The 27803-nt window shown below is 35.0% G+C and overlaps 1 protein-coding gene across 1 annotated transcript in view; it reads right to left on the reverse strand.

Moving 5' to 3' along the window:
* DNAI4 (dynein axonemal intermediate chain 4) overlaps nucleotides 1–27803 on the reverse strand; it is a gene marked incomplete at its 5' end in the record, with an annotated part of 124703 nt that overhangs the window by 31602 nt on the left and 65298 nt on the right. Inside the window, 1 exon segment of the mRNA XM_079922893.1 lies at nucleotides 13657–13851. Coding sequence (XP_079779019.1) covers nucleotides 13657–13851 — 195 coding nt within the window.

Genomic DNA, 27803 nt, shown 5'->3' on the forward strand with positions numbered 1-27803 from the left:
TTAGTCTGTTTATCTTCTTTTTATTGGGCTGTAAATAAATGTCCATTACATATTCAAAACTTAAGTCTTTAGTCAGATGTATGTATTGTAAACATATTTTTCTAGTCTGTTGCCTTGCATTTTTTTCCTAACAGTGTTATTCAAAGAGCAGGTGTTTTAACTATTGCAAAAGTTATATTTTTTTCCTTTATGCCTTGGGATTTTTGTGTATTAAGTATCTTTTCTTATGCTAAGATCACAAATAATTTTTCTTATATCTTCTTCTAGAACTTTATAGTTTTAATTTTTACATTTAAATCTATGGCCCATTCTGAGTTAATTTATACACATGATATGAGGTGACAGTTGATCTTCATTTTTCTGCCCATATGGATATCCAATTGTTTCAGCACCAATTTTAAAAGATCAGCCTTCCTCTATTGAATCACCTTGGCATGTTTGTTAAAAATCAATTGACCATATAGATCTGTGTTTATTTCTGGACTCACTACTCTGTTTCAATCATCTATATGTCTATCCTTAGACTAATACCACACCGCCTTGATTACTGTAGCTTTATAGTCACTTGTAATCTGGTGGGGTAAGTCCTTCAACTTTATTCTTCTGTTTCAAAGTTGACTTAGTTATTCTAGGTCCTTTGCTTTGCCATATAAAATATAGAATTATATTGTCAATTAATTATCTTTAAAGAAATTTAAAATGGTGAGAAATGTCTCTTACTTTTACTCACATTTTCAAATTCTAGCATTCTCCATTTCTTTGTTTAGATTCTGGTTTCTATTATTATTTTCCATCAGTCTGAAGAATTTCCTTTAATATTTTTTACAGTGCTGGTCTGCTAGCAATGAATTCTCTCAGTTTTTGTTTGTCTGAACATGTTTTTATTTCACCTTGATTTTTGAAGGATATTTTCTCTATATATAGAATTTTTTAGCACAGTAAAAATGTTATTGCACTGTCTTCTGGCTTCTGTTAAGAAATAAGGGCATTATTAGCTTTCTTCCCTAAATGTAACGTGTTTTTTCTGGCACTTTTTAACATTCTTTTTTTGATATATTACTTATAATGTGCCTCAATGTGGTTTTCATTGTGTTTATCTTGCTTGGGTTTCATTGAGCTTCTTATAATTGTTGGTTTAAAGAATTTTTTCAAGTATGGAAAATTTCTAGCTACTCTTTCTTCAAATATTTTTCTGCTTTCACTCCTCTTTATTCTAGTACTACAATTCCAATTACATGCATATTAAATCACATGATCTTGTGACACAGGTCACTAAGGCTCTTTTTTTTTTTTTTTTTTGGACTTGTTTATCTTTGTACTCCAGTTTGGAATGTTCCTCTTGCTTGTCTTTGAGTTCACTGATCTTCTTCAGTTTTTAGTATTCTGTTAAACCCAAACAGTAAATTTTTCATTTCATGTATTATGTATTTCAGCTCTAGTTCTATTTGGTCCTATATGTAGCTTTCATTACTTTCCTCATTGTATTCTTATTTATTTTAAGTCCTTAAGCATATTTTTATAGCTTTTTCTTTAATAAACTTTATTTTTGTAGAGTAGTTTTAGGGTCACAGCAAAATTGAACTCAAAGTGCAGAGTTCCCAAATCCTCACACACAGATATATGCACAGCCTCTTCCAGATCAACATCCTGCACCACTAGTACATTTGTTACAATCAGTGAACACATACTGACAAATCATTATCCCCCAAAGTCCATAGTTTACATTAGGATTCACTCTTGGTGTTGTACATTCTGTGGGTTTGGATGAGTGTACAATGACATGTACCCACCATTATGTATCATGCAGAATAGTTTCATCACTCTAAAAATCTTATGTGCTCTGCTTATTCATTTCTCCCAACCCTCTAATCCCTGGAAACGCCTGATTTTTTTACTGTCTCCATACTTTTTCCCTTTCCAGAGTGTCATACAGTTGTAATCAGAGCATGTAGCCTTTTCAAATTGGCTTCTTTCACTTAGTAACACGCATTTAGGTTTTCTCCATGTCTGTTCATGGCTCGATAACTAATTTCTTTTTAGTGCTGAATAATATTCTATTGTCTGGATATACTGCAATTTATTCATCCATTCACCTACTGAAGAACATCTTGTTTGCCTTCAAGTTTGGGCTATTATGAATAAAGCTGCTATAAACATCTGCATGCAGATTTCTGTGTGGATATAATTATTCAACTCCTTTGGGTAAATACCAAGGAGTGCAGTTATGGACCATATGGTTACAGCATGTTTAGTTTTGTAAGAAACTGCCAAACTATCTTCCAAAGTGGATGAACTATTGTGCATTCCCACCAACACTGAATGAGAATACTTGTTGCTCCACATCTTTGCTAGCATTTGGTAGTATCAATGTTTTGGATTTTAGCTATTCAATAGTTTTGTGGTGGTATCTCATTGATGTTTTAATTGGAAGTTCCTTAATATATAATGTTGAGTATCTTCTTACATGCTTACTTGCCCTCTGTATATCTCTTTGGTGAGGTATCTGTTAGGTCTTTTGCCCATTTTTAAAAATTATGTTGTTTGTTTCCTTATTGTTGAGTTTTAAGAGATATTTTTATATATTGGATGAGTCCTTTACCAGATATGTCTTTTGCAAATATTTTCTCCAGTCTGTGACTTGACTTCTCATTCTATTGACAATGTCTTTCATAGGGCATAAGTTTTTTTGTGTTTTTTAAAATTATTTTTTATTGAAGTATAGTTGCTGTACAATATTGTATAAGTTAAATATGTACAATATAGTGATTCATAATTTTTAAAGATTATACTCCATTTACAGTAATTATAAAAATTGGCTATATTCCATGTGTTGTACAATATATTCTTGTAGCTTATTCTATACCTAATAGTTTGTATCTCTTAATCCCCTACACAGCCCCTCCTACGTTCCCTCTCCTCACTGGTAGCCACTAGTTTGTTCTCTATATCTGTAAGTTTGCTTCTTCTTTTGTTATATTCACTAGTTTTTTGTATTTTTAGATTCCACATATAAGTGATACACAGTACATGTCTTTCTCTGTCTGACTTATTTCACTTAGCATAATGCCCTCCAAATCCATCCATTTTGCTGCAAAGGGCAAACTTTCATTTTTATTTTTGGCTGAGTAGTATTCCATTGTATATATACACCATATTTTCTTTAGCCGTTTATCTGTTGATGGACACTTAGGTTGGTTCCATATCTTGGCAATTGTAAATAATGCTGCTATGAACATTGGGGTACATGTACCTTTTAGAATTAGTGTTTTTGGTTTTTTTGGCTATATATCCAGGAATGAAATTTCTGGGTCATACAGTATCAATATGGTATAACTTTTTAATTGTAATGAAGTCTGGCTTATCAATTATTTCTTTCAATAGATCATGCCTTTGATGTTAAATCTAAAAAGTCATCATCATACCCAATATCCTCTAGATTTTCTCCTGTGTTGTCTTCTATGAGTTTTATAGTTCTGCATCTTACATTGAGGTTTGTGATCCATTTTGAGTTAATTTTTCTGAAAAGTGTAAGGTCTGTATCTACATTCTTTATTTTTCCCATAAATATTCAGTTGTTCCAGTACCATTTGTTGGAAAGACTATCTTTTCTTTCCATTGTATTGCCTTTCCTCTTTGGTCAAAGATCAGTTGGCTATACTTATGTGTATCTATTCTGGGCTTTCTGTTCTGTTTCATTGATCTGTGTGCCTATTCTTTCACCAATACCACACTGTCTTAACTACTGTACCTTTATGGTAATTCTTGAAGTCAGGTAATTCCAGTCCTCCAACTTTGTTCTTCTCCTTCAATATTGTGTTGGCTATTGTGGGTACAATAGCTTTTTAAAATTCCTTGTCTTGAGTTAGTGTCTCCCTAAAATTAGGGCACCTGCTGGCCACTGGTGGGGAACCCTGACACCCAAGGAGATGGGAAGAACCCCCAAGTGAACCGGATCTTCGTTCACTTGCTGGGGGTTCGGCTGGCTCTGCAGCGTGAGCTCCAAGTCTGAACCACTGGACTAACAGAGAACCTCAGACGCCAGGGAATATTCATTGGAGTGAGGTCTCACAGAGGTCCTCATCTCAGCACCAAGACCCAATTCTACCCAACAGCCTACAAACTTCAGAGTTGGAAGCCTCAGGCCAAACAACCAGTAAGACAGGAACACAATCCTACTCATTAAAAAAAAAAAAAAATGAGATGGCAGAAAATTATGTCACAGATGAAGCAGCAAGGTAAAAACCTACAAGACCAAAAACTTGAAGAGGAAATAGGCACTCTACCTGAAAAAGAATTCAGAGTAATGATAGTAAAAATGATCCAGAATCTCGGGAAAAAAATGGAGGCACAGATTGAGAAAATACAAGAAATGTTTAACAAAGATCTAGAAGAACTAAAGAACAAACAAACAGAGATGAACAACACAGTAACTGAAATGAAAAATACACTAGAGGGAATCAATAACAGAATAACTGAGGCAGAAGAACGAATAAGTGAGCTGGAAGACAAAATGGTGGAAATAACTGCGGAGGAGCAGAATAACGAAAAGAGAATGAAAAGAATTGAAGACAATCTCAGAGACCACAGGGACAACACTAAACACACCAACATTCGAACTATGTGGGTCCCAGAAGAAGAAGAGAAAAAGAAAGGGACTGAGAAAATATTTGAAGACATTATAGTGGAAAACTTCCCTAACATGGGAAAGGAAACAGTCACCCAAGTCCAGGAGTACAGAGAGTCCCATACAGGATAAACCCTAGGAGAAACACACCAAGACACATATTAATCAAACTAACAAAAATTAAACACACAAAAAAAATATTAAAAGCAGCAAGGGAAAAACAAAAAATAACATACAAAGGAATCCCAATAAGATTATCAGCTGATTTTTCGGCAGAAACTCTGAAGGTCAGAAGGGAGTGGCAGGATATACTTAAAGTGATAAAAGAGAAAAACCTACAACCAAGATTACTCTATCCAGCAAGGATCTCATTCAGATACGACAGAGAAATTAAAAGATTTTCAGACAATTGAAAGCTAAGAGAATTCAGCACCACCAAAACAGTTTTACAACAAATGCTAAAGACTCTTCTCTAGGCGGGAAACACAAGAAAAGAAAAAGACGCACAAAAACAAACCCAAAACAATTAAGAAAACTGTAATAGGAACACACATATCAATAATAACCTTGAATGTAAATGGATTAAATGCCCAAACAAAAGACACAGACTGGCTGAATGCATATAAAAACAAGACCCATCTATATGCTGTCTACAAGAGACCCACTTGAGACCTATGGACACATACACACTGAAAGTGAAGGGATGGAAAAAGATATTCCATGCAAATGGAAATCAAAAGAAAGCTGGAGTACCAATATTCGTATCAGATAAAATAGACTTTAAAATAATGAATGTTACAAGAGATAAGGAGGGACACTACATAATGATCAAAGGATCAATCCAAGAAGAAGATATAACAATTATAAAAGTTTATGCACCCAACATAGGAGCACTTCAATACACAAGGCAAATGCTAACAACCATGAAAGGAGAAATCAACAGTAACACAATAATAGTAAGGGACTTTAACACCCCACTTACACCAATGGACAGATCATCCAAAATGAAAATAAATAAGGAAACACAGCTTTAAATGATACATTAAACAAGATGGACTTAATTGATATTTATAGGACATTCCATCCAAAAACAGCAGAATACACTTTCTTCTCAAGGGTTCATGGAACATTCTCCAGGATAGATCACACCTTGGGTCACAAATCAGGCCTTGGTAAATTTAAGAAAATTGAAATCATATCAAGCATCTTTTCTGACCACAACACTATGAGATTGGAAATAAATTACAGGAAAAAACTGTAAAAAACACAAATACATGGAGGCTAAAGAATACGTTACTAAATAACCAAGAGATTGCTGAACCTCAAAAATGAAATTAAAAAATACATAGAAACACATGATAACGATACGAAATGACCCAAAAGCTATGGGATGCAGCAAAAACGGTTCTAAGGGGAAAGTTTATAGCAATACAATCCTACCTCAAGAAACAAGAAAAACCACAAATAAACAATCTAACCTTACACCTAAAGCAACTAGAGAAACAACAAACAAATCCTAAAGTTAGTAGAAGGAAAGAGATCATAAAGATCAGAGCAGAAATAAATGAAATAGAAATGAAGAAAACAATAGCAAAGATCAATAAAACTAAAAGCTGGTTCTTTGAGAAGATAAACAAAATTAATAAACCCTTAGCCAGACTACTCAAGAAAAAAAGGGAGAGGACACAAATCAATAAAATTAGAAATGAAAAAGTAGAAATCACAAGTGACACTGCAGGCATACAAAGGATTATAAGAGACTACGACAGACAACTATATGCCAATAAAATGGACAACCATGCAGAAATGAACAAATTCTTGGAAAGGTACAATTTTCCAAGACTGAACCAGGAAGAATTAGAAAATATAAACAGATTGATCACACGTAATGAAATTGAAACCGTAATTACAAATCTTTGACAAAAAAAAAGTCCAGGACCAGATGGCTTTACAGAAGAATTCTATCAAACATCAAGAGAAGAGCTAACAGCAATCCTTCTCAAACTCTTCCAAAAAAACGCAGAGGGAGAAACACTCCCAAATTCATTCTACAAAGCCACCATCACCCTGACACCAAAACCAGAAAAATATATCACAAAATAAAGAAAGTTATAGACCAATATCACTGATGAACGTAGATGCAAAAATCCTCAACAAAATACTAGCAAACAGAATCCAACAGCACATTAAAAGGATCATACACCATGATCAAGTGGGATTTATCCCAGAGATGCAAGGATTCTTCAGTATACGCAAATCAATCAATGTGATACACTACATTAATAAATTAAGGAATAAAAACCATATGATCATCTCAATAGATGCAGAAAAAGCTTTTGACAAAATTCAACACCCATTTAGGATAAAAGCTCTCCAGAAAATGGGCATAGAGGGGACCTAGCTCACCATAATAAAGGCCATATATGACAAGCCCACAGCAAGCATCATACTCAATGGTGAAAAACTGAAAGCATTTCCACTAAGATAAGGAACAAGACAAGGATGCCCATTCCCGCCACTCTTATTCAACATAGTTTTGGAAGTCCTAGCCACAGCAATCAGAGAAGAACAAGAAATAAAAGGAATATAAATTGGAAAAGAAGATATAAAACTTTCTCTGTGTGCTGATGACATGATACCATACATAAAAAATCCTAAAGATGCCACCAGAAAACTACTAGAACTAATCAATGAATTTGGTTAAGTAGCAGGATACAAAATTAATGCACAGAAATCTCTGGCATTCCTATACACCAACAACAAAAATCAGAAAGAGAAATTAAGGAAACACTCCCATTTACCACTGCAACAAAAAGAATAAAATACCTAGGAATAAACCTGCATAAGGAGGCAAAAGACTTATACCCAGAAAACTATAAAACACTGATGAAAGAAATCAAAGATGACATAAACAGATGGAGGAACATACCATGTTCTTGGATTGGAAGAATCAACATTGTGAAAATGACTCTACTACCCAAAGCAATCTACAGATTCAATGCAATCCCTATTTAACTTCCAATGGCATTCTTCACAGAATTAGAACAAAAAATTTTACAATTCATATGAAAACACAAAAGACCCCGAATAGCCAAAGCAATCTTGAGAAAGAAAAGCAGAGCTGGAGGGATCAGGCACCCTGACTTCAAACTATACCACAAAGCTACAGTAATCAAGACAGTATGGTACTGGCACAAAAACAGAAATATATATCAATGGTACAGAATAGAATGCCCAGAGATAAACCAACGCACATATGGTCACCTAATTTACGACAATGGAGGCAAGAACATACAATGGAGAAAAGACAGCCTCTTCAATAAGTGGTGCTTGGAAAACTGGACAGCTACATGTAAAGGAATGAAATTAGAACACTACCTAATACCATACACAAAAATAAACTCCAAATGGATTAAAGACCTAAATGTAAGACCGGACACTATAAAACTCTTAGAGGAAAACATAGGAAAAACACTCTGACATAAATCACAGCAAGATCTTTTTTGACCTACCTTCTAGAGTAATGGAAATAAAAACAAATGGGACTTAATTAAACTTAAAAGTCTTTGCACAGCAAAGGAAACCATAAACTAGACAAAAAGACAACCCTCAAAATGGGAGAAAATATTTGCAAATTAAACAACAGACAAAGGATTAATCTCCAAAATATACAAACAGCTCATGGAGCTCAATATCAAAAAAACAAACAACCCAGTTAAAAAATGGACAGCAGACCTAAATATACATTTCACCAAGGAAGACATACACATGGCCAAAAGGCACATGAGAAGATGCTCAACATCACTAGTTATTAGAGAAATGCAAATCAAAAGTACAATGAGGGGACTTCCCTGCTGCTGCAGTGGTTGGGAGTCTGCCTGCCAATGCAGGGGATACGGGTTCAAGCCCTGTTCTGGGAAGACCCCACATGCCACAGAGTAACTAAGTCCATGTACCACAGCTACTGAGCCTGCACTGCAGAACCCACGAGCCACAACTGCTGGGCCTGCATGCCACAACTGCCAAGGTCCGCGTGCCTAGAGCCCGTGCTCCGCAACAAGAGAGGCCACCGCAATGAGAAGCCCATGCACTGCAACGAAGAGTAGCCCCCACTTGCCATGACCAGAGAGAGCCCGTGCACAACAACAAAGACCCAACGCAGCCAAAAATAAATAAATAAAAATTTAAAAAAACAACCAGAAAAAGCACTACAATGATGTATCACTTCATGCCAGTCAGAATGGCCATTATCAAAAAATCTAGAAACAATAAATGCTGGAAAGGGTGTGGTGAAAAGGGAACCCTCCTGCACTGTTGGTGGCAATGTAAATTGATAAAACCACTATGGAAAACAGTATGGAGGTTCCTTTAAAAACTAAAAATAGAACTATCATATGACCCAGCAATCCCACTACTGGGCATATACCCTGAGAAAACCATAATTCAAAAAGACATGTACCACAATGTTTATTGCAACACTATTTACAATAGCCAGGACATGGAACCAACCTAAATGTCCATCGACAGATAAATGGATAAAGAAGATGTAACACATATATACAATGGAATATTATTCAGCCATAAAAAGAAAGGAAATTGAGTTATTTGTAGTGAGGTGGATGGACCTAGAATCTGTCAGACAGAGTGAAGTAAGCCAGAAAGAGAAAAACAAATACCATATGCTAATGCATATATATGGCATCTAAAACAAAAAAATGGTACTGATGAACCTAGTTGCAGGGCAGGAATAAAGACGTAGACATAGAGAATGAACTTGAGGACACGGGGTAGGAGGGGGAAGCTGGGGTGATGTGAGAGTAGCATCAACATATATACACTACCGAATGTAAAACAGTTAGCTAGTGGGAAGCAGCAGCATAGCACAGGGAGAACAGCTCAGTGCTTTGTGATGACCTAGAGGGGTGGCATAGGGAGGCTCAAGAGGGATGGGATGTGGGGACAGATGTATGCATATGTCTGATTCACTCTGTTGTATAACAGAAACTAACACAATATTGTAAAGCAATTATACTCCAATAAAGATCTATTAAAAAAAAAAGTCCTTGTCTGCTTTTGCACCATCTCAGTCATCTTTTCATCTGTTTCTATTAACTGATTTTTCTCAGTTATGGCTCACATTTTCCTGCTTCTTTACGTGACTAGTAATTATTTTTATTGGAGGCTGTACATCATAAAATTTACAGCATGAATGACTGGATTGTGTTTTCTTCCAAACAATACAGTGTTGAAGTTTGTTTTATCAAGCAGTGAACTTTTGTTCAGATTATCTTGCTTTTTAAATTAGCTTTTTCTAAAGTGTGTGCAGGTAGGGGTCTAGACTAGATAGAACAATTTAAGTATAAATGTATCTGATAATAAAGCTCTCAAATATATACAGTAAAATTAATAAGCCTAGAGAAAATAGAGACAAATCCATAATCATAATTAAAGATTCTAACAATACTCTCATTAGTTGATAGAACAAGTCAGCAAAAACTCAATAAAAATGAAAGATTTGTAAAACACTATCAATCAATTTGACATAATTAACATCTAAAGAATACTGCACTAAATAATAGAATATCCCATCTTCTTGAATGTGGAACATTCATCATATGCTGGGCCATAAAACAATTCTTAATAAATTTCAAAGGGTAGAAATCATATAGAATATGTTCTCTGACCACCATGCCGATGTTAAATTAGAATTCAGTAAGAAAAGATGAATAAAAAATTACTAAAAACTTGGAAACTAAACAGTATACTTTTAACTAACCTAAACATCAAAGAAAAACCCACAAGGAAAATTAAAAATTATTTGGAACTGAATAATAATAAAAACACAAGATATCAATATTTGTAAGAGGCAGGAAAATTTATAGTATTAAATGCCTACCTTAGACACAAAAAAAGATGTAAAATCAATGATCCAAACTTCCATCTTAAGAAGCTACAAAAAGAAGAGTAGATTAAATTCAACGAAGAAAAACATAAAAGTAAAAATGAAAATAACTGAAGTTTTTTTAAAAAAAGACCAAAACATTGAGAAAATCATTGAAACAAGAAGATATTTTTGAAAGGATTACTATAATTGAAATAGCCCCAACCAGACTAATAAAAAAGAGAGAAAAGTCAAAAATGACCAATATCAAGAATGAAATAGGAGATACCACTGTAAATCCTACAGATATCAAAAGAATTTAAAGAGAGGATATTATAAACAACTTTATGCATATAATTTCAACAACATAGAAAAAATGGGTAAATTCCTCACAAATTACCAAAACTGATACAGGTAGGAAGAGAATAACCCTATATTTGTCAAAGAAATTAAATTTGCAATTTTAAAACTTTCTGTAAAGAAAACTCCATCCCAGATGGTTTCACTGGTAAATTTTATGAAACATTTAAAGAAGAAATAATACACAAAAATTTTTTGAAAACAGAGAATGAGGGAAGACTTTCAAAACTCATACTATAAGTCCATCATGACACTAAAGAACTTCAAAGGAACAGAAAATTACAGAAAAATATGTTGCATGAGACTAGTCACGAAAATTCTCAATAGAGTATTAGAAAATTGAATTCAACAGTATATAAAAAGGATAATATATCATAACCAAGTGAAGTTTAACCAGAGGAATTCAGTTTGTTTTAACATTTTAAAATCAAGCACTGTAACTGGCCAAATTGACAGATTAAAGGAAAAAATTACATAATTGTTTTAATAATTTAGAAAATGTTTTGAACAAAATTCAACACCCATTTATGTTTAAAATGTCTAGCAAACTGGAATGAGAAGGAAATTTCCTCAAACCAGTAAAAGGCATCTATAAAAAACTATACTTAACATCTCATTTAACAATGAAATACTGAATTCCTTTATCCTAAGTTCAGAAACAAGACAAAGACATTTGCAACCTTGGGGCAGGCAAAGATTTCTTAGAGAAGACATGGAAAGTATTTACTACAAAAGGAAAAACTGATAGATAAGACTTCATCAAAATTAAAAATGTCTGCTCAAGAACAGACAAATATATAAGTTATAGGCTTAAAGAAAATAGTTGTATCTTTCAAAGAGCTTGTATCCAGAATATATTTAAAAAAAAAGCTCCTACTACTTGATTTTTTTTTTAAAAAGACAACTCAATTTTAAAATGCGCAAAGAACTTGACCAAATATTACACAGAAGAAGATATACAAATGACAAAAAAAGTTATTAAAAAGATTGCCAACGGCAGGCATTATCAAGAATGCGGGGCTTCCCTGGTGGCAGTGGTTAAGAATCCACCTGCCAATGTAGGGGACACGGGTTCAAGCCCTGGTCCGGGAAGGTCCCACATGCCGCCGAGCAACTAAGCCCATTCCCCACAACTACTGAGCCTGCACTCTATAGCCCGTGAGCCACAACTACTGAGCCCGTGTACTACAACTACTGAAGCCCACGTGCCTAGAGCCTATGCTCTGCAACAAGAGAAGCCACCGCAATGAGAAGACCGCGCACTGCAATGAAGATTAGCCCCCATTGAGCAATGAAGACCTACCACAGCCAAAAAAAAAAAAAAAAAAGGAAGGTGGAGCAACTCCTGTATATTTCTTGTGGGATTGTAAAATGGTACAAATAATCTGGAAAGGTATTTTGCAGTTATACATACATCTATCCAAAGACCCAATAATTCCATTTCTAGGTATTTATCTAAGAGAAATTAAAACATATATCCACAAAAAGAAACACAAAAATGGTCATAGCAGCTTTATTCATAACAGCTCAAAGATGTACGGGTGTCCATCAGCAGGTGAATGAATATACAAATTATTATGGTATATTCATAAAAAGGAGTAGTACTCAGAAAAAAAAAGAACTACTTATATACATATCAATGTAGATGAATCTCAAAAACATTATGTTAAGTAAAAGAAGCCAGACACAAAAGAATACTTACTATATGAACCCACTTATATGATATACCAAAACAATTTCTCTATAGTGATAGAAATCAGCTTTGCCTGTCTATAAGGGTGTACATTTTAACTGGAAAACAGCTGAAGGGAACTTTTGGGGTTGGTAAATATATTTTCTGTCTTGATTACAGTATTAGTTATATAGGCTTATACATTCTTAAATATATCAAATTATGCAGTTAAAATATATATATTTCATTATATGTAAATCTTACCTCATTAAAAAATTTCCTACTATATTTCTATTTCTTAGATATATTTAAAGAAGTGATCTACCACCAGTTTTGTTTTTAAAACATCAAAATTTACAGTACTCAGTAAAATCTTAATCTTATAACTCTAATTATGGTACGAAAACTTTATATATATGATAAAAATTTTAAAACATCAACCTAATGTGAGATAAGAAACATAGTTTTTCAATATTCTTAGATGTAAGTAAGCAAAAAGGTTTACATCCATTTGTCACACATGCAATTTTGTAACCTAATTTTTTGATGTAGAAGATCACTTTTGACTTGAAGGATCAAGAAAGATTTCTTAAAGGAGTTGGCCCTAAGCCATACTTAAAAGTTAGGAATTGAAATTGAAAAGTTGAATTAGATAATCTCTCAAATCCTACAAAATATTTTGTGAATCTATGAGATGGGATTTGTAGCAATAAGAGTATGTAATAAAATTAGGGAGAGGTAATAAAAGCTAGAACCTGGAAAGTATAAATGGCAATGGAAAGGGGGGTCTGATTATAAGAGAATAATTCAATGAGGGGACAACGGAGAGGAAAGGGCCAAAGGTAAAGGTCTACACCTTTTTCTTTCAGGTTTCTGGTCTGGACTCTCTTGCTACTCATATGTTAAGTGCTGTAAACTATATAAAAATGTCTTCTGATCAGTGATAACTCAGTCTACATATTGCATTTAGAAATAATAACATCATTTGATTTTTTAAATTATTTGAGCTTAATTAAAAGTGATTATTTTTAAATACCTTTTTTAAAGTACAAAATCGTTATTTCAAAACAACACCATGTTTTTTTACAAAAGATTTTTAGTATATAATGTATTAAATACCTTTTAAAACAGGAAGCTGACGATAAGCTGCAAGTTTTGGCTGAAACATATTTTCCATTATAACTCGTTCCATAAAAAATAAGTCCTGTTGGAACTTATCAGATTTCAATACTGCCTCTGAGTTGTCTTCTTCTTCATCATGGACTTTAGCCAGAATTACATTTTCAATATCCATTAGAGAACTACCTTCACTAACTGTAAAATACAAATATGATGCAATGCTAAAATAATTCAAATAATATTAGCTGGTTTGTACATTCTAAAGATTTAAGAAATGACATTTTGCCACCACTATTTGTTTTCCTCCAGTATTTAACAACTTCAATAGACATTTATTGAACATCTTTTACAAACCAAGCACGTACAAGATATACATAAATTATCTCATTTTGGAATTCTTAACCACTCAAAAAATGTGTGTTTTCCAGAAAATAAGCAATGATAACTCATAAGGTAATTTGTATCTCTATATATTTTTATTCAAACTGAAATAAAATTATTAGCAGTCTTCAGATAAAGGTTTGATTTGATTATTGCTTTATAGGAACAATAAATTAATTTTTATTGATTTTATTTTTATTGATGCTATAACAAATTACCAAAAACTTAGCGGACTAAACCCATACAAATGTATTATCTTAAAGTTCTGTAGGTTAGAGGTCTGACTCAGGTCTCACTGGGCTAAAATAAAAAAGTTAATAGGGTTATGTTCCTTTCTGAAGGCTCTAGAGGAGAATTCATTTCCTTGCCTTTTCCCACTTCTAGAGGCCACCAGCAACCCTTTTTCTATCTTCAAAACACAGCAATATTGCATCTCTCTGATAGTCTTCCGTCATTACATTTCTCTCTGACCAGAACTGGAAAAAGTGCTCCAATTTTAAGTACCCGTGTGATTAGTTTCCGTCCACTCCAGTAACCCAGGATAACCTCCTTCTCTGAAGATCCTTAACATAATCACATCTGGAAAGTCTCTTTTGTCATGTAAGGTAATTTATTCACAGGTTCCAGAGATTGGGATGTGTATATATTTGGAGAATGATTATTCTGCCTACCACATTACTTAGTAAAAAAACAGAATGAAGGGGAATCCTGCATCCATGAAGATGAAGTAGACACTTTTTCTTATTCCTTTTCTAAATACAACTAAAACCCTTGGACATCATATATAAAACAAACACAGGAAGCCTTTGAAAACCTTTGACAGAAGGAGGCAAAGCAACAAGAGAGCTCAGGACACAAGGAATGACACAGTGGTGAGTTCCCTGGATTCCTTATTGCTGCACATACTCCAGACAAACCTCCTCTCTCTAGCCAAAAGACCAGGAAAAGAAAAACTTTGCAAGAGAAAAAAAAAAAACTTTTAAAATATAACCATTCCACTCCAGACAAAAACACAGAGAAAAAATTGTAGCCCCACCCATTCCACAAATTCCACTAGCCAAGTGGGGAGCCTAGACTTCCATCCTTGCCAGGCTCTAACAAGGCATCCCAATCTCCTAGCCTTCCAGTGGGTGTGGTGTCAGAAAAGGATCAGTAAGGAGCCAGGACTTTCAATCCTGTGCTGCCCTTTCTGCAGTGTCAGCGGAGACCAGTTGGGGAACATGGAATTCCACACCTATCTGGCAGTAACAAGATGTCCCTTCTCCTCAATAGAATAGTCAGAGTTGGACTGGTAGAGTCAGAACTTACAGAACTGCCCCAAAGTAGTAAAGCCAAGTCCCAATCCATGGTGTCAGGGAGTGGTAATGAGGTGCTCCTATCCCCCCCAGTCATATAGGTAACAATGGAAATCAGAGCTCCCCACCTGCCCCTGCAAAACAATAATGAGGAGATGATCCCCTCCCTCACTGTAATTGAAGGTCAAGTGGAGAACATGGATTTCTACAAAACCCCACTTCTACTCCCACCTGGCAGTAATGGAGCAGTAAATTCCCCTGTCAAAATGGTGTCAAACAAAGCCTGCTAAAAAGGAAGGTTTAGAGAAGATCCAGTTCTCATGACATAATGCCCAAAATTACTAAATTTCAACTGAAAGTCACTCATCATACAAAGACCCAAGAAAATCTCAACCTAAATGAAACAAAGAAAAAACAAATAAAATCAATAGATGCCAACACTGAGATGACAGAGATATGTGAATTACCTGACAGTTTAAGGCAACCATCAAAAAAATGTTTCAAGCATTTATGAACACATTTGAAACAAATGGAATAATAGAAAGTATTACCAAAGAAATTAAAAATCTTAGTAAATCAATTCAAGAACCAAACGGAAATTTCAGAACTGAAAAATGAAATAATCAAAATTTTAAAATTCAATGGATGGGCTCAACAGCAAAATGAAGGGGACAGAGGAAAGAATTACTGAATTTGAAGAGAGAACAATAGAAATTACCTAATCTGAAAAACAGAAAGAAAATAATCTGAAAAAAAAAACAAAAAAGAACAGAGGCTCAAAGGCCTGTGGGACTATAACAAGTTATCTAACATTCATGTCATTGGGGAGGGCAGAAAGAGGATGAGACTGAAAAATGTACTTGAAGAAATAATAGCTGAAAATTTCCAAAATTTAGCAAAGAATAATATACAGAATCAAGAAACTCAGTGAATTCCAAAGAAGATAAACCTAAAGAAATCCACACCAAGACATCACACTCAAATTTCTCAAAACTGAAAACAAAGTAAACAAAAATACAGAAAGCATTAAAGAAGAAATGATGTCTTATATATAGAGAGAAATAATTTGAATAACAGCAGATTTGTCATCAGAAACCATGGAGGCCAGAAGGAGGTGGCACACATATTCTAAGTGATGAGAGAAAATAACTTTCAACCAAGAATTCTATATCCACTAAAAATATTTTATAGGAATAAAGGTGAAATTAAGATATTCTCAGATGAAGAAATACTAAGAGAATTTGTTGCCAGCAGATCTTCCTTAAGAATGGCTAAAGGAGAATGGCTAAACAAGAAGGAAATTATTTTTAAAAAGAATTTTGGAATATCAGAGAGAAAAACAGAATGTGGAGAGTAAAAATATAGGTAAATACAATTTCCTTCTCTTCAGTTTTCTTAATTATGTTTGATGGTTGATATAAAAATTATAACTAGCTGATACAGTTCTAATGTTCAAATACTCCATTTAAATACTTAAAGGAAATATTTAGGGCAAACATATAAACAGGGGAGAGTGAAAAGATATAAAGGGGGGGAGGATTTCTACTCTTAAACTGGTAAAATGTCAACACAAGTGGACTGCAATATGTAGAGCATCCACTAAGAAAAGCTCCACAAAGAGATAAGCTCAGAAATACCATATATATATTAGAATGGAATTGTGAAAAAAAAAATGAGTTACCAACAGGAAGACTGAAAGTGGGGGAATGGAAAAAGGTATTCCATTCAAATGGAAATAAAAAGAAAGCTGGACTAACTATACTTATATCAGACAAAATAGACTTTAAAACAAAGACTATTACAAGATACAGAGAAGGGCATAATATAATGATAAAGGGATCATCCCAACAAAAAGGAAAACACTTGTAAATATATATATACACTCAACATAAGAACATTTAACTACATAAAGCAAATACAAATACACATAAAGGGAAAGATTTTATAATAATTTAACAAGAATTATTATAATCATAGAATAATATAACAATAATACATAATTGTATAATAATAGAAAGGGATTTTAACACCCCACTTACATCAATGGACAGATGATCCAGACAGAAAATCAAAAGGAAACATTTGGCTTATACAACACATCAGACCAGATTGTTTAATAGGTATACAAAACATTCATCAAAAAAACAGCAGGATACACATTCTTTTCAAGTTCACATTGAATATTCTCCAGGGTAGATCACATGTTAGTCCATGTACAGGTTTCAGTAAATTTAAGAAGACTGAAATCATATTAAGCATCTTTTCTGGCCACAAAGGTATGAGACAAGAAGTCAACTACAAGAAAAACCTGGAAACACAAACATGTGGAGTCTAAACAACATGCTAGAAAACAACAAATGAGTTACTGAAGAAATCAGAGAGAAAATCAAAAAATACCTTGAGATAAATGAAAGTAGAAATACAACATTGCAAAATCTATGGGATGCAACAAAAGCAGTTCCCTGAGGAAAGTTTATAGTGATACAAGTCTATCTCAGGAAACAAGAAAAATCTCAAACAATTTAAAATTACACCTACAGGAACTAGAGAAAGAAGAACCAACACCCCCACACAGTTACTAAAAGGAAGGAAATAATAAAGATCAGAGCAGAAATAAACGAAATAGGCACTAAAAAACAATAGAAAAAAATCAATGAAACTAAGAGCTGGCTCTTTGAAAAAATAAACAAAATTGATAAACCTTTAGCCAGACTTTTCAAGAAGGAAAGAGGGCTCAAATAAATAAAATCAGAAATGAAAGAGGAAAAGTTACAACCAACACTACAGAAATATAAAGTATTATAAGAGATTATTATGAACAATTACATGCAAACAAATTGGACAGCCAATTTGTTGTTTAGAAGAAATGGATAAAGTCCTATAAATACACAACCTACAAAGACTTATCATAATAAAATAGAAAACCTGAACTAACAGATGACTAGTAAGGAGATTCACTAATTAAAAACCTCCCAACAAACAAAAGTCCAAGACCAGACAGCTTCACTGGTGAATTCTACCAAATATTTAAAGAAGGATTATTACCTATTCTTCTCAAATTATTCCAAAAGATTGAAGAGGGAACACATCCAAATACATTCTATAAGGCCAACATACATACCAAAATCAAAGACAGTAAAAACAAAAAGAAAACAACAGGTCAACATCCCAGATAAACATAGATGCAAAAATCCTCAACAAAATATTAACAAACAAAATTCAACAATACATTAAAAGGATCATACACCATAATCAAGTGGGATTTATCCCAGGCATGCAAAGATGGCTCAGTATCTGCAACTCAATCAACATGATACACCACATTAACAAAACAATGGATAAAAATCATATGATCATTACAATAAATGCAGAAAAAAGTTTTGATAAAAGTTAACATCAGTTTATGATAAAAACTGTCAACAAAGTGGTAATAGAGGGAACATACTTCAACATAATACAAGCCATATATGACAAACCCACAGCTAATATCATACTCAAAGTGAAAAGCTGAAAGCATTGCCTTTAAGATCAGGAAAAAGACAAAGATGTCCACTCTTACCACTATTATTTAACATAGTATTAGAGAGACCTTCAAGATGGCAGAGGAGTAAGACGTGGAGATTCCCTTCCTCCCCACAAATACATCAGAAATACATCTACATGTGGGACAACTCCTGCAGAACACCTACTGAGTGCTGGCAGAAGACCTCAGACCTCCCAAAGGCAAGAAACTCCCCACATACCCGGGGAGGGCAAAAGAAAAAAGAATAAACAGAGACAAAAGGATAGGGATGGGACCTGCACATCTGGGAGGGAGCTGTGAAGGAGGAAAAGTTTCCACACACTACGAAGCCCCTTCACTGGTGGAGACGGGGTGGCGTGGGGAAGCTTCAGAGCCGCGGAGGAGAGCGCAGCAACAGGGGTGCAGAGGGCAAAGCGGAGAGATTCCCGCACAGAGGATCAGTGCCGACCAGCACTCACCAGCCGGAAAGGCTTGTCTGCTCACCCGCCTGGGCGGGTGGGGCTGGGAGCTGAGGTTCGGGCTTCGGAGGTCAGATCCCAGGGAGAGGAATGGGGTTGGCGGCATGAACACAGCCTGAAGGGGTCTAGTGCACCATGGCTAGCCGGGAGGGAGTCTGGGGAAAATTCTGGAACTGCCTAAGAGGCAAGAGACCACTGTTTCAGGGTGTATGAGGAGAGGTGATTCAGAGCACCGCCTAAACGAGCCCCAGAGACAGGCGCGAGCTGTGGCTATCAGCACGGACACCAGAGATGGGGATAAAATGCTAAGGCTGCTTCTGCAGCCACCAAGAAGCCTGTGTGCAAGCACAGGTCACTATCCACACCTCCCCTGCCAGGAGCCTGTGCACCCCGCCACTGCCAGGGGCCCATGATCCAGGGACAACATTCCTGGGAGAACACACAGTACACCTCAGGCTGTTGCAACGTCATGCCAGCCTCTGCCACCGCAGGCTCACCCCGCATTCCATACCTGTCTCTCCCCTCAGCCTGAGTGAGCCAGAGCCTCCTAATCAGCTGCTACTTTAACCCCAGCCTGTCTGAGAGAAGAAAAGACGCCATCAGGAGAACTACACGCAGAGGCAGGGACAATTCCAAAGCTGAACCGCAGGAGCTGTGCGAACAAAGAAGAGAAAGGGAAATCTCTCCCAGCAGCTTCAGGAGCAGTGGATTAAATCTCCAGAATCAACTTGATGGACCCTGCATCTCTGGAATACCTGAAGAGACAACGAATCATCCCAAAATTGAGGCAGTGGACTTTGGGAGTAACTGTAGACTTGGGGTTTGCTTTCTGCATCAATTTGTTTCTGATTTTATGTTTATCTTAGTTTAGTATTTAGAGCTTATTATCATTGGTAGATTTGTTTATTGATTTGGTTGCTCTCTTCTTTTTTGTTTTCTTATACATAGATATATAGATTTTTTTTTCCTTTTTCTCTTTTTGTGAGTGTGTATGTGTATGCTTCTTTGTGTAATTTTGTCTGTATAGCTTTCCTTTTACCATTTGCCCTAGGGTTCTGTCTGTCTCTTTTTTTTGTTCGTTTGTTTGTTTGTTTAGTATAGTTTTTAGTGCTTGTTATCATTGGTGGATTTGTTTTTTGCTTTGGTTGCTCTCCTCTTTCCTTTTTTCTTCTTTTTTGTATTACTTTCTAAATTTTTTTATTTTTAATAATTAAAAAAATTATTTTAATAACTTTATTTTATTTTTTTTTCTTTCTTTTTTTCTCCCTTTTCTTCTGAGCCATGTGGCTGACAGGGTCTTGGTGCTCTGTTCAGGTGTCAGGCCTGTACCTCTGAGGTGGGAGAGCCAAGTTCAGGACACTGGTCCACAGGAGACCTCCCAGCTCCACATAATATCAAACAGCGAAAGCTCTCCCAGAGATCTCCAACTCAGCTCTAAGATCCAGATCCACTCAACAACAAGCAAGCTACAGTGCTGAACACCCTATGCCAAGCAACTAGCAAGACAAGAACACAACCCCACCCATTAGCAGAGAGGCAGCCTAAAATCAAAATAAGGTCACAGACACCCCAAAACACACCAGCAGTCATGATCCTGCCCACCAGAAAGACAAGATCCAGCCTCATCCACCATAACACAGGCACCAGTCCCCTCCACCAGGAAGACTACACAACCCACTGAACCAACCATACCCACTGGGGGCAGACACCAAAAACAATGGGAAATACGAACTTGCAGCCTGCAAAAAGGAGACCCCAAACACAGTAAGTTAAGCAAAATGAGAAGACAGAGAAATAACAGCAGATGAAGGAGCAAGATAAAAACCCATCAGACCAAACAAATGAAGAAGAAATCGGCAGTCTACCTCAAAACGAATTCAGAATAATGATAGTAAAGATGATCCAAAATCTGGGAAATAGAATGGAGAAAATACAAGAAATGTTTAACAAGGGCCTAGAAGAACTATAGAGCAAACAATGATGAACAACACAATAAATGAAATTAAAATTTCTCTAGAAGGAATCAATAGCAGAATAACTGAGGCAGAAGAACAGATAAGTGACCCAGAAGATAAAATAGTGGAAATCACTACTGCAGAGCAGAATAAAGAAAAAAGAATGAAAAGAATTGAGAACAGTCTCAGAGACCTCTGGGACAACACTAAATGCACCAACATTCAAACTATAGGGGTCCCAGAAGAAAAAGAGAAAAATAAAGGATCTGAGAAAATATTTGAAGAGATTATAGTTGAAACCTCTACTATGGGAAAGGAAATAGTCAATCAAGTCCAGGAAGCACAGAGAGTCCCATACAGGATAAATCCAAGGACAAACACGCCAAGACACAAATTAATCAAGCTTTCAAAAATTAAATACAAAGAAAAAATATTAAAGGCAGCAAGGGAAAAACAACAAATAACATACAAGGGAATCCCCATAAAGTTAACAGCTGAACTTTCAGCAGAAACTCTGCAAGCCAGAAGGGAATGGCAGGACATATTTAAAGTGATGAAACAGAAAAAACCTACACCCAAGATTACTCTACTCAACAAGGATCTCATTAACATGTGATGCAGAAATTAAAACCTTTACAGACAAGCAAATGCGTGCTAAGAGAATTCAGCACCACCAAACCACCTTTAAAACAGATGCTAAAGGGACTTCTCTAGGCAGGAAACACAAGACAAGGAAAAAACTTACAATAACAAACCCAAAACAATTAAGAAAATGGTAATAGGAACATACAGATTGATAACTCCCTTAAATGTAAACGGATTAAATGCTCCAACCAAAAAATATAGGCTGGCTGAATGGATACAAAAACAAGACCCATATGTATGTTGTCTACAAGAGACCCACTTCAGACCTAGGGACACATACAGACTGAAAGTAAGGGGATAGAAAAAGATATTCCATGCAAATGGAAATCAAAAGAAAGCTGGAGTAGCAATTCTCATATCAGACAAAATAGACTTCAAAATAAAGACTATTACAAGAGACAAAGAAAGACATTACATAATGATCAAGGGATCAATCCAAGAAGAAGATAAAACAATTATAAATATTTATGCACCCAACATAGGAGCACCTCAATACATAATGCAAATGCTAACAGCCATAAAAGGGGAATCGACAGTGACACAATCATGGCAGGGGACTTTAACACCCCACTTTCACCAATGGACAGATCAGCCAAAATGAAAATAAATAAGGAAACACAAGCTTTAAATGATACATTAAACAAGATGGACTTAATTGATATTTATACGACAATCTATCCAAAGAAAACAGAATACACTTTCTTCTCAAGGGCTCATGGAACATTCTCCAGGATAGATCATGTCTTGGGACACAAAGCAAGCCTTGGTAAATCTAAGAAAATTTAAATTGTATCAAGCATCTTTTCTGACTGCAGCCCTATGAGACTAGATATCAATTACAGGAGAAAATCTGTAAAAAATACAAAAACATGGAGGCTAAACAATACACTACTAAATAACCAAGAGATCACTTAAAAAATTAAAGAGGAAATCAAAAAATACCTTGAAACAAATGATAATGAAAACACGATGACCCAAAACCTATGGGATGCAGCAAAAGCAGGTCTATGAGGGAAGTTTATAGCAGTACAACCTTATCTCAAGAAACAAGAAACATCTCAAATAAACAACCTAAACTTACACCTAAAGCAATTAGAGAAAGAAGAACAAAAAAACCCAAAGTTAGCAGAAGAAAAGGAATCATGAAGATCAGATCAGAAATAAATGAAAAAGAAATGAAGGAAACAATAGCACAGACCAATGAAACTAAAAGCTGGTTCCTTGAGAAGATAAAGAAGGTTGATAAAGCATTAGCCAGAGTCATCAAGAAAAACAGGGAGAAAACCCAAATAAATGGAATTAGCAATTAAAAAGGAGAAGTAACAACTGACACTACAGAAATACAAAGGATTATGAGAGACTGCTACAAGCCACTATATGCCAATAAAATGGACAATCTGGAAGAAATGGTCAAATTCTTAGAAAAGCACAAGCTTCTGAAACTGAACAAGGAAGAAACAGAAAATATAAACAGATCAATCACAAGCACTGAAATTGAGACTTTGATTAAAAACCTTCCAACAAACAGAAGCCCAGGACCAGATGGCTTCACGAGCAAATTCTATCAAACATTTAGAGAAGAGCTAACACCTATCCTTCTCAAACTCTTCCAAAATATAGCAGAGGGAGGAACACACCCAAATTCATTCTATGAGGCCACCATCACCCTGATACCAAAACCAGACAAAGATGTCACAAAGAAAGAAAGCTATAGGCCAATATCACTGATGCAAATATCCTCAACAAAACACTATCAAACAGAATCCAACAGCACATTAAAAGGATCATACACCATGATCAAGTACGGTTTATCCCAGGAATGCAAGAATTCTTCAATATATGCAAATCAATCAATGTGATACACCATATTAAAAAAACTGAAGGAAAAAAACCATATGATCATCTCAATAGATACAGAAAAAGCTTTTGACTAAATTCAACACCCATTTATGATAAAAACCCTCCAGAAAGTAGGCATAGAGGGAATTTACCTCAACATAATAAAGGCCATAAATGACAAACCCACAAACAACATCATTCTCAATGGCGAAAAACTGAAACCATTTCCACTAAGATCAGGAACAAGACAAGTTTTCCCACTCTCACCACTATTATTCAACACAGTTTGGGAAGTTTTAGACACAGCAATCAGAGAAGAAAAAGAAATAAAAGGAATCCAAATTGGAAAACAAGAAGTAAAGCGGTCACTGCAGATGACATGATATTATACATAGAGAATCCTAAAGATGCTACCAGAAAACTACTAGAGCTAATCAATGAATTTGGTAAAGTAGCAGGATACAAACTTAATGCACAGAAATCTCTTGCATTCCTATACACTATTGATGAAATATCTGAAAGAGAAATCAAGGAAATACTTCCATTTACCACTGCAACAAAAAGAATAAAATACCTAGGAATAAACCTACCTAAGGAGACAAAAGATCTATATGCAGAAAACTATAAGATACTAAAGAAAGAAATTAAAGATGATACAAACAGATGGAGAGGTATACCATGTTCCTGGATTGGAAGGATCAACATAGTGAAAATGACTATCCTATCCAAAGCAATCTACAGATTCAATGCAATCCCTATCAAACTACCAATGGCATTTTTCACAGAACTGGAACAAAAAATTTCACTATTTGTATGGAAACACAAAAGACCCCGAATAGCCAAAGCAATCTAGAGAAAGAAAAACGGAGCTGGAGGAATCAGGCTCCCTGACTTCAGACTATACTATAAAGATGCAGTAATCAAGACAGTATGGTACTGGCACAAAAACAGAAATATAGATCAAGGGAACAGGATAGAAAGCCCAGAAATAAACCCACACACATATGGTCACCTTATTTTTGATAAATAGGTAAGAATATACAATGGAGAAAAGACAGCCTCTTCAATAAGCCGTGCTAGGAAAACTTTGGATCTGTCACCTCAGGCAAGGGCAGCAAAAGCAAAAATAAACAAATGGGACTACATCAATTTCAAAAGCTTTTGCACAGAAAAGCACACTATCAACAAAATGAAAAGGCAATCTACCGAACAAGAGAAGACATTTACAAATCATGTATCTGATAAGGGGTTAATATCTAAAATATATAAAGAACACATACATCTCAATATCAAGAAACCAGATAATCAGATTAGAAAATGGGCAGAGGACCTAAGTAGGTATTTTTCCAAAGAAGACCTACAGATGGCCAACAGACACATGAAAAGATGCTCAACGTTACTAATGATCAGGGAAATGCATATCAAAACTACAATGAGATATCACTTGAAACCTATCAGAATGGCTAACATCAAAAAGATAATAATGACTTCCCTGGTGGCACAGTGATTAAGAATCCACCTGCCAATGCAGGGGACACGGGTCTGATCCCTTGTCCAGGAGGATCTCACGTTCCGCAAAGCAACTAAGCCCATGAGCCACAACCACTGAGCCCACATTTTGCAACTGCTGAAGCCCACACACCTAGAGGCCATGCTCCACAACGAAGAGTAGCTCCCACTCGCTGGAACTAGAGAAAGCCTTCATGTAGCAACTAAGACCCAATGCAGCCAAAAAAAAAAAAAAAAAAAAAAAGAAAGAAAGAAAAGACAATAAATAACAAGTGTCAGCAAGGATGTAGAGAAAAAAGAACCCTCCTGCACTGTTGGTGGGAATGTAAATTGGTACAGCCACTACGCAAAACAGTATGAAGATTCCTCAAAAAACTAAAAATAGAATTACCATATGATCCAACAATTCCACTGCCTGGTATATATCTGAAGAAAATGAAAACATTAATTTGAAAAGATACATGCACTCCAATATTCATAGCAGCATTACTTACAATAGCAAAGATATGGAAACAACCTAAGTGTTCATTGATAGATAAATGGATAAAGAAGATATGGTATATATATAATGGAATAATACCAAACCATAGAAAAGAATGAAATCTTGCCACTTGCAACAACATGGATGAATATAGAGGGCATTTTCCTAAGTGAAATAAGTCAGAGAAAGACAAATATTGTATGATTTCACTTACATGTAGAATCAAGAAACCAAAATAAATAAACAACAAAAACCAGAAACAGACATAGATACAGAGAACAAACAGGTGGTTGCAGAGGAAATGAGTGTGGGTGGTTGGGTGAAACAGGTAAAAGGGATTAAGAGGTACAAACTTCCAGTTATAAAATAAGTCACAAGGAAGTAATATACAGCATAAGGAATATAGCTTATAATACTGTAATAACTTTGTATGATGACAGGTGGTTACTGAACATATCCTGGTGATTATTTCATAATGTATTTAAATGTTGAATCAGTATGTTGTAAAACAGAACCTAATATAATATTATATCCATTATATGTCAATAAATTTTAAAAAGAATAGCTAAAAATCCAAAAAAAGTAACAATATCAAATATATCAAATATTGCCAAGAATGAGAGCAACAGGAATACTCATTCATTGCTTGTGGTAATGCAAAATGGTACAACCACTTTTGAGGACAGTTTCATAGTTTCTTAAGCTAAGCATACTCTCACTATATGATCCAGCAATCATACTCCTAGGTATTTACCCAAATGAGTTGAAAACTTATATCCACACAAAAAACCAACGCATGAATGTTTATAGCTGCTTTATTTATAATCACCAAAAACTAGAAGCAACCAAAATATCTTTCAATAAAGTAATAGATAAACAAACAGTGGTACATCCATATAATGTAATATTATTCGGTGATAAAAATAAATGAGCTGTCATGATAAGACATAGAGAAATCTTAAATGCATATTGTTTAGTGAAAGCAGCCAGTCTGAAAAGGCTGTATATTATACAATTCCAACTATATGATATTTTGGAAAAGGCAAAAATACAGAGACAATAAAAAGATCAGTGGTGGCCAGGGGTATAGGGAAGAAGGAATGATAGAATAGGTGGAGCACAGGAGAAATTTAGGTCAGTGAAATTATTCCATGTAAAACTGTAATAGTGGAAATATGTCATTATGCATTTGTCAAAACTCATAGAACAGTACAGCACAAAGATTAAACTATAATGTAAACTATGAATAATAATATATTAATATGGGTTTATGAATTGTAACAAATGTACTACATTAATGCAAGATGTTCGAAATAGGGGAAATTTTGTGTGGAGTTGGGACAGAGATGGAGTTATATGAATCTCTCAGTACTATCTGCTCAACTTTTCTATAAACCTTTGCTTAAAATGCCTACTCATTTTTTAAAATCTAAAACCCTACTGCAAAAGAAAAAAAAAGCCTTTAAGAGAAAATAATTTTTCTCTGTGAACTGAGCTATGGCCTTATACACTTTCAAAAATGAAAACTATTGGCCTATTTTTCCCTTGAATATGATAACAGAGGTTAAAATATAACCCATACATTCAAAATTTAAATGGAATAGAAATACTTCTTAAAGCAATATGGATCATATTTAACTTTCTTCTCTTTGTGTTTACATTACAAAATCTCAGAGTCAAAAAGGACCTTAGAGGTGACCTAGTCCTAGTTTTTATCTGAATTACTTTCTCAATAAATCTGATCATTTGGCTCTGTTGCATACATTTTTCTATGTTTTATTTTCTCCCTTTTCCTAGTTCTGGGGTCTCCTATTCCACTAACTGGCCATCATAATAAAATAAAATTTATTTTCACTTTGTATTGTAGTTATTGAATATAATTATATTATCCCTTTTTGCTTTTAAAAGCACACCCATACACACATGAAATAAAAGACCCGCAATTTGAGACATTTTCCTTGTAGGACCTTCCACTAACACTTTTTTGTGGATCAATGGCTTTAATGGGGGTGGGATAATATATTTTGAAGTCTCATGTAATTTTTAGTCTAAGATTGATTT

Source organism: Stenella coeruleoalba (assembly GCF_951394435.1).
Source record: "Stenella coeruleoalba genome assembly, chromosome: 1".
Lineage (NCBI taxonomy): Eukaryota > Metazoa > Chordata > Mammalia > Artiodactyla > Delphinidae > Stenella > Stenella coeruleoalba.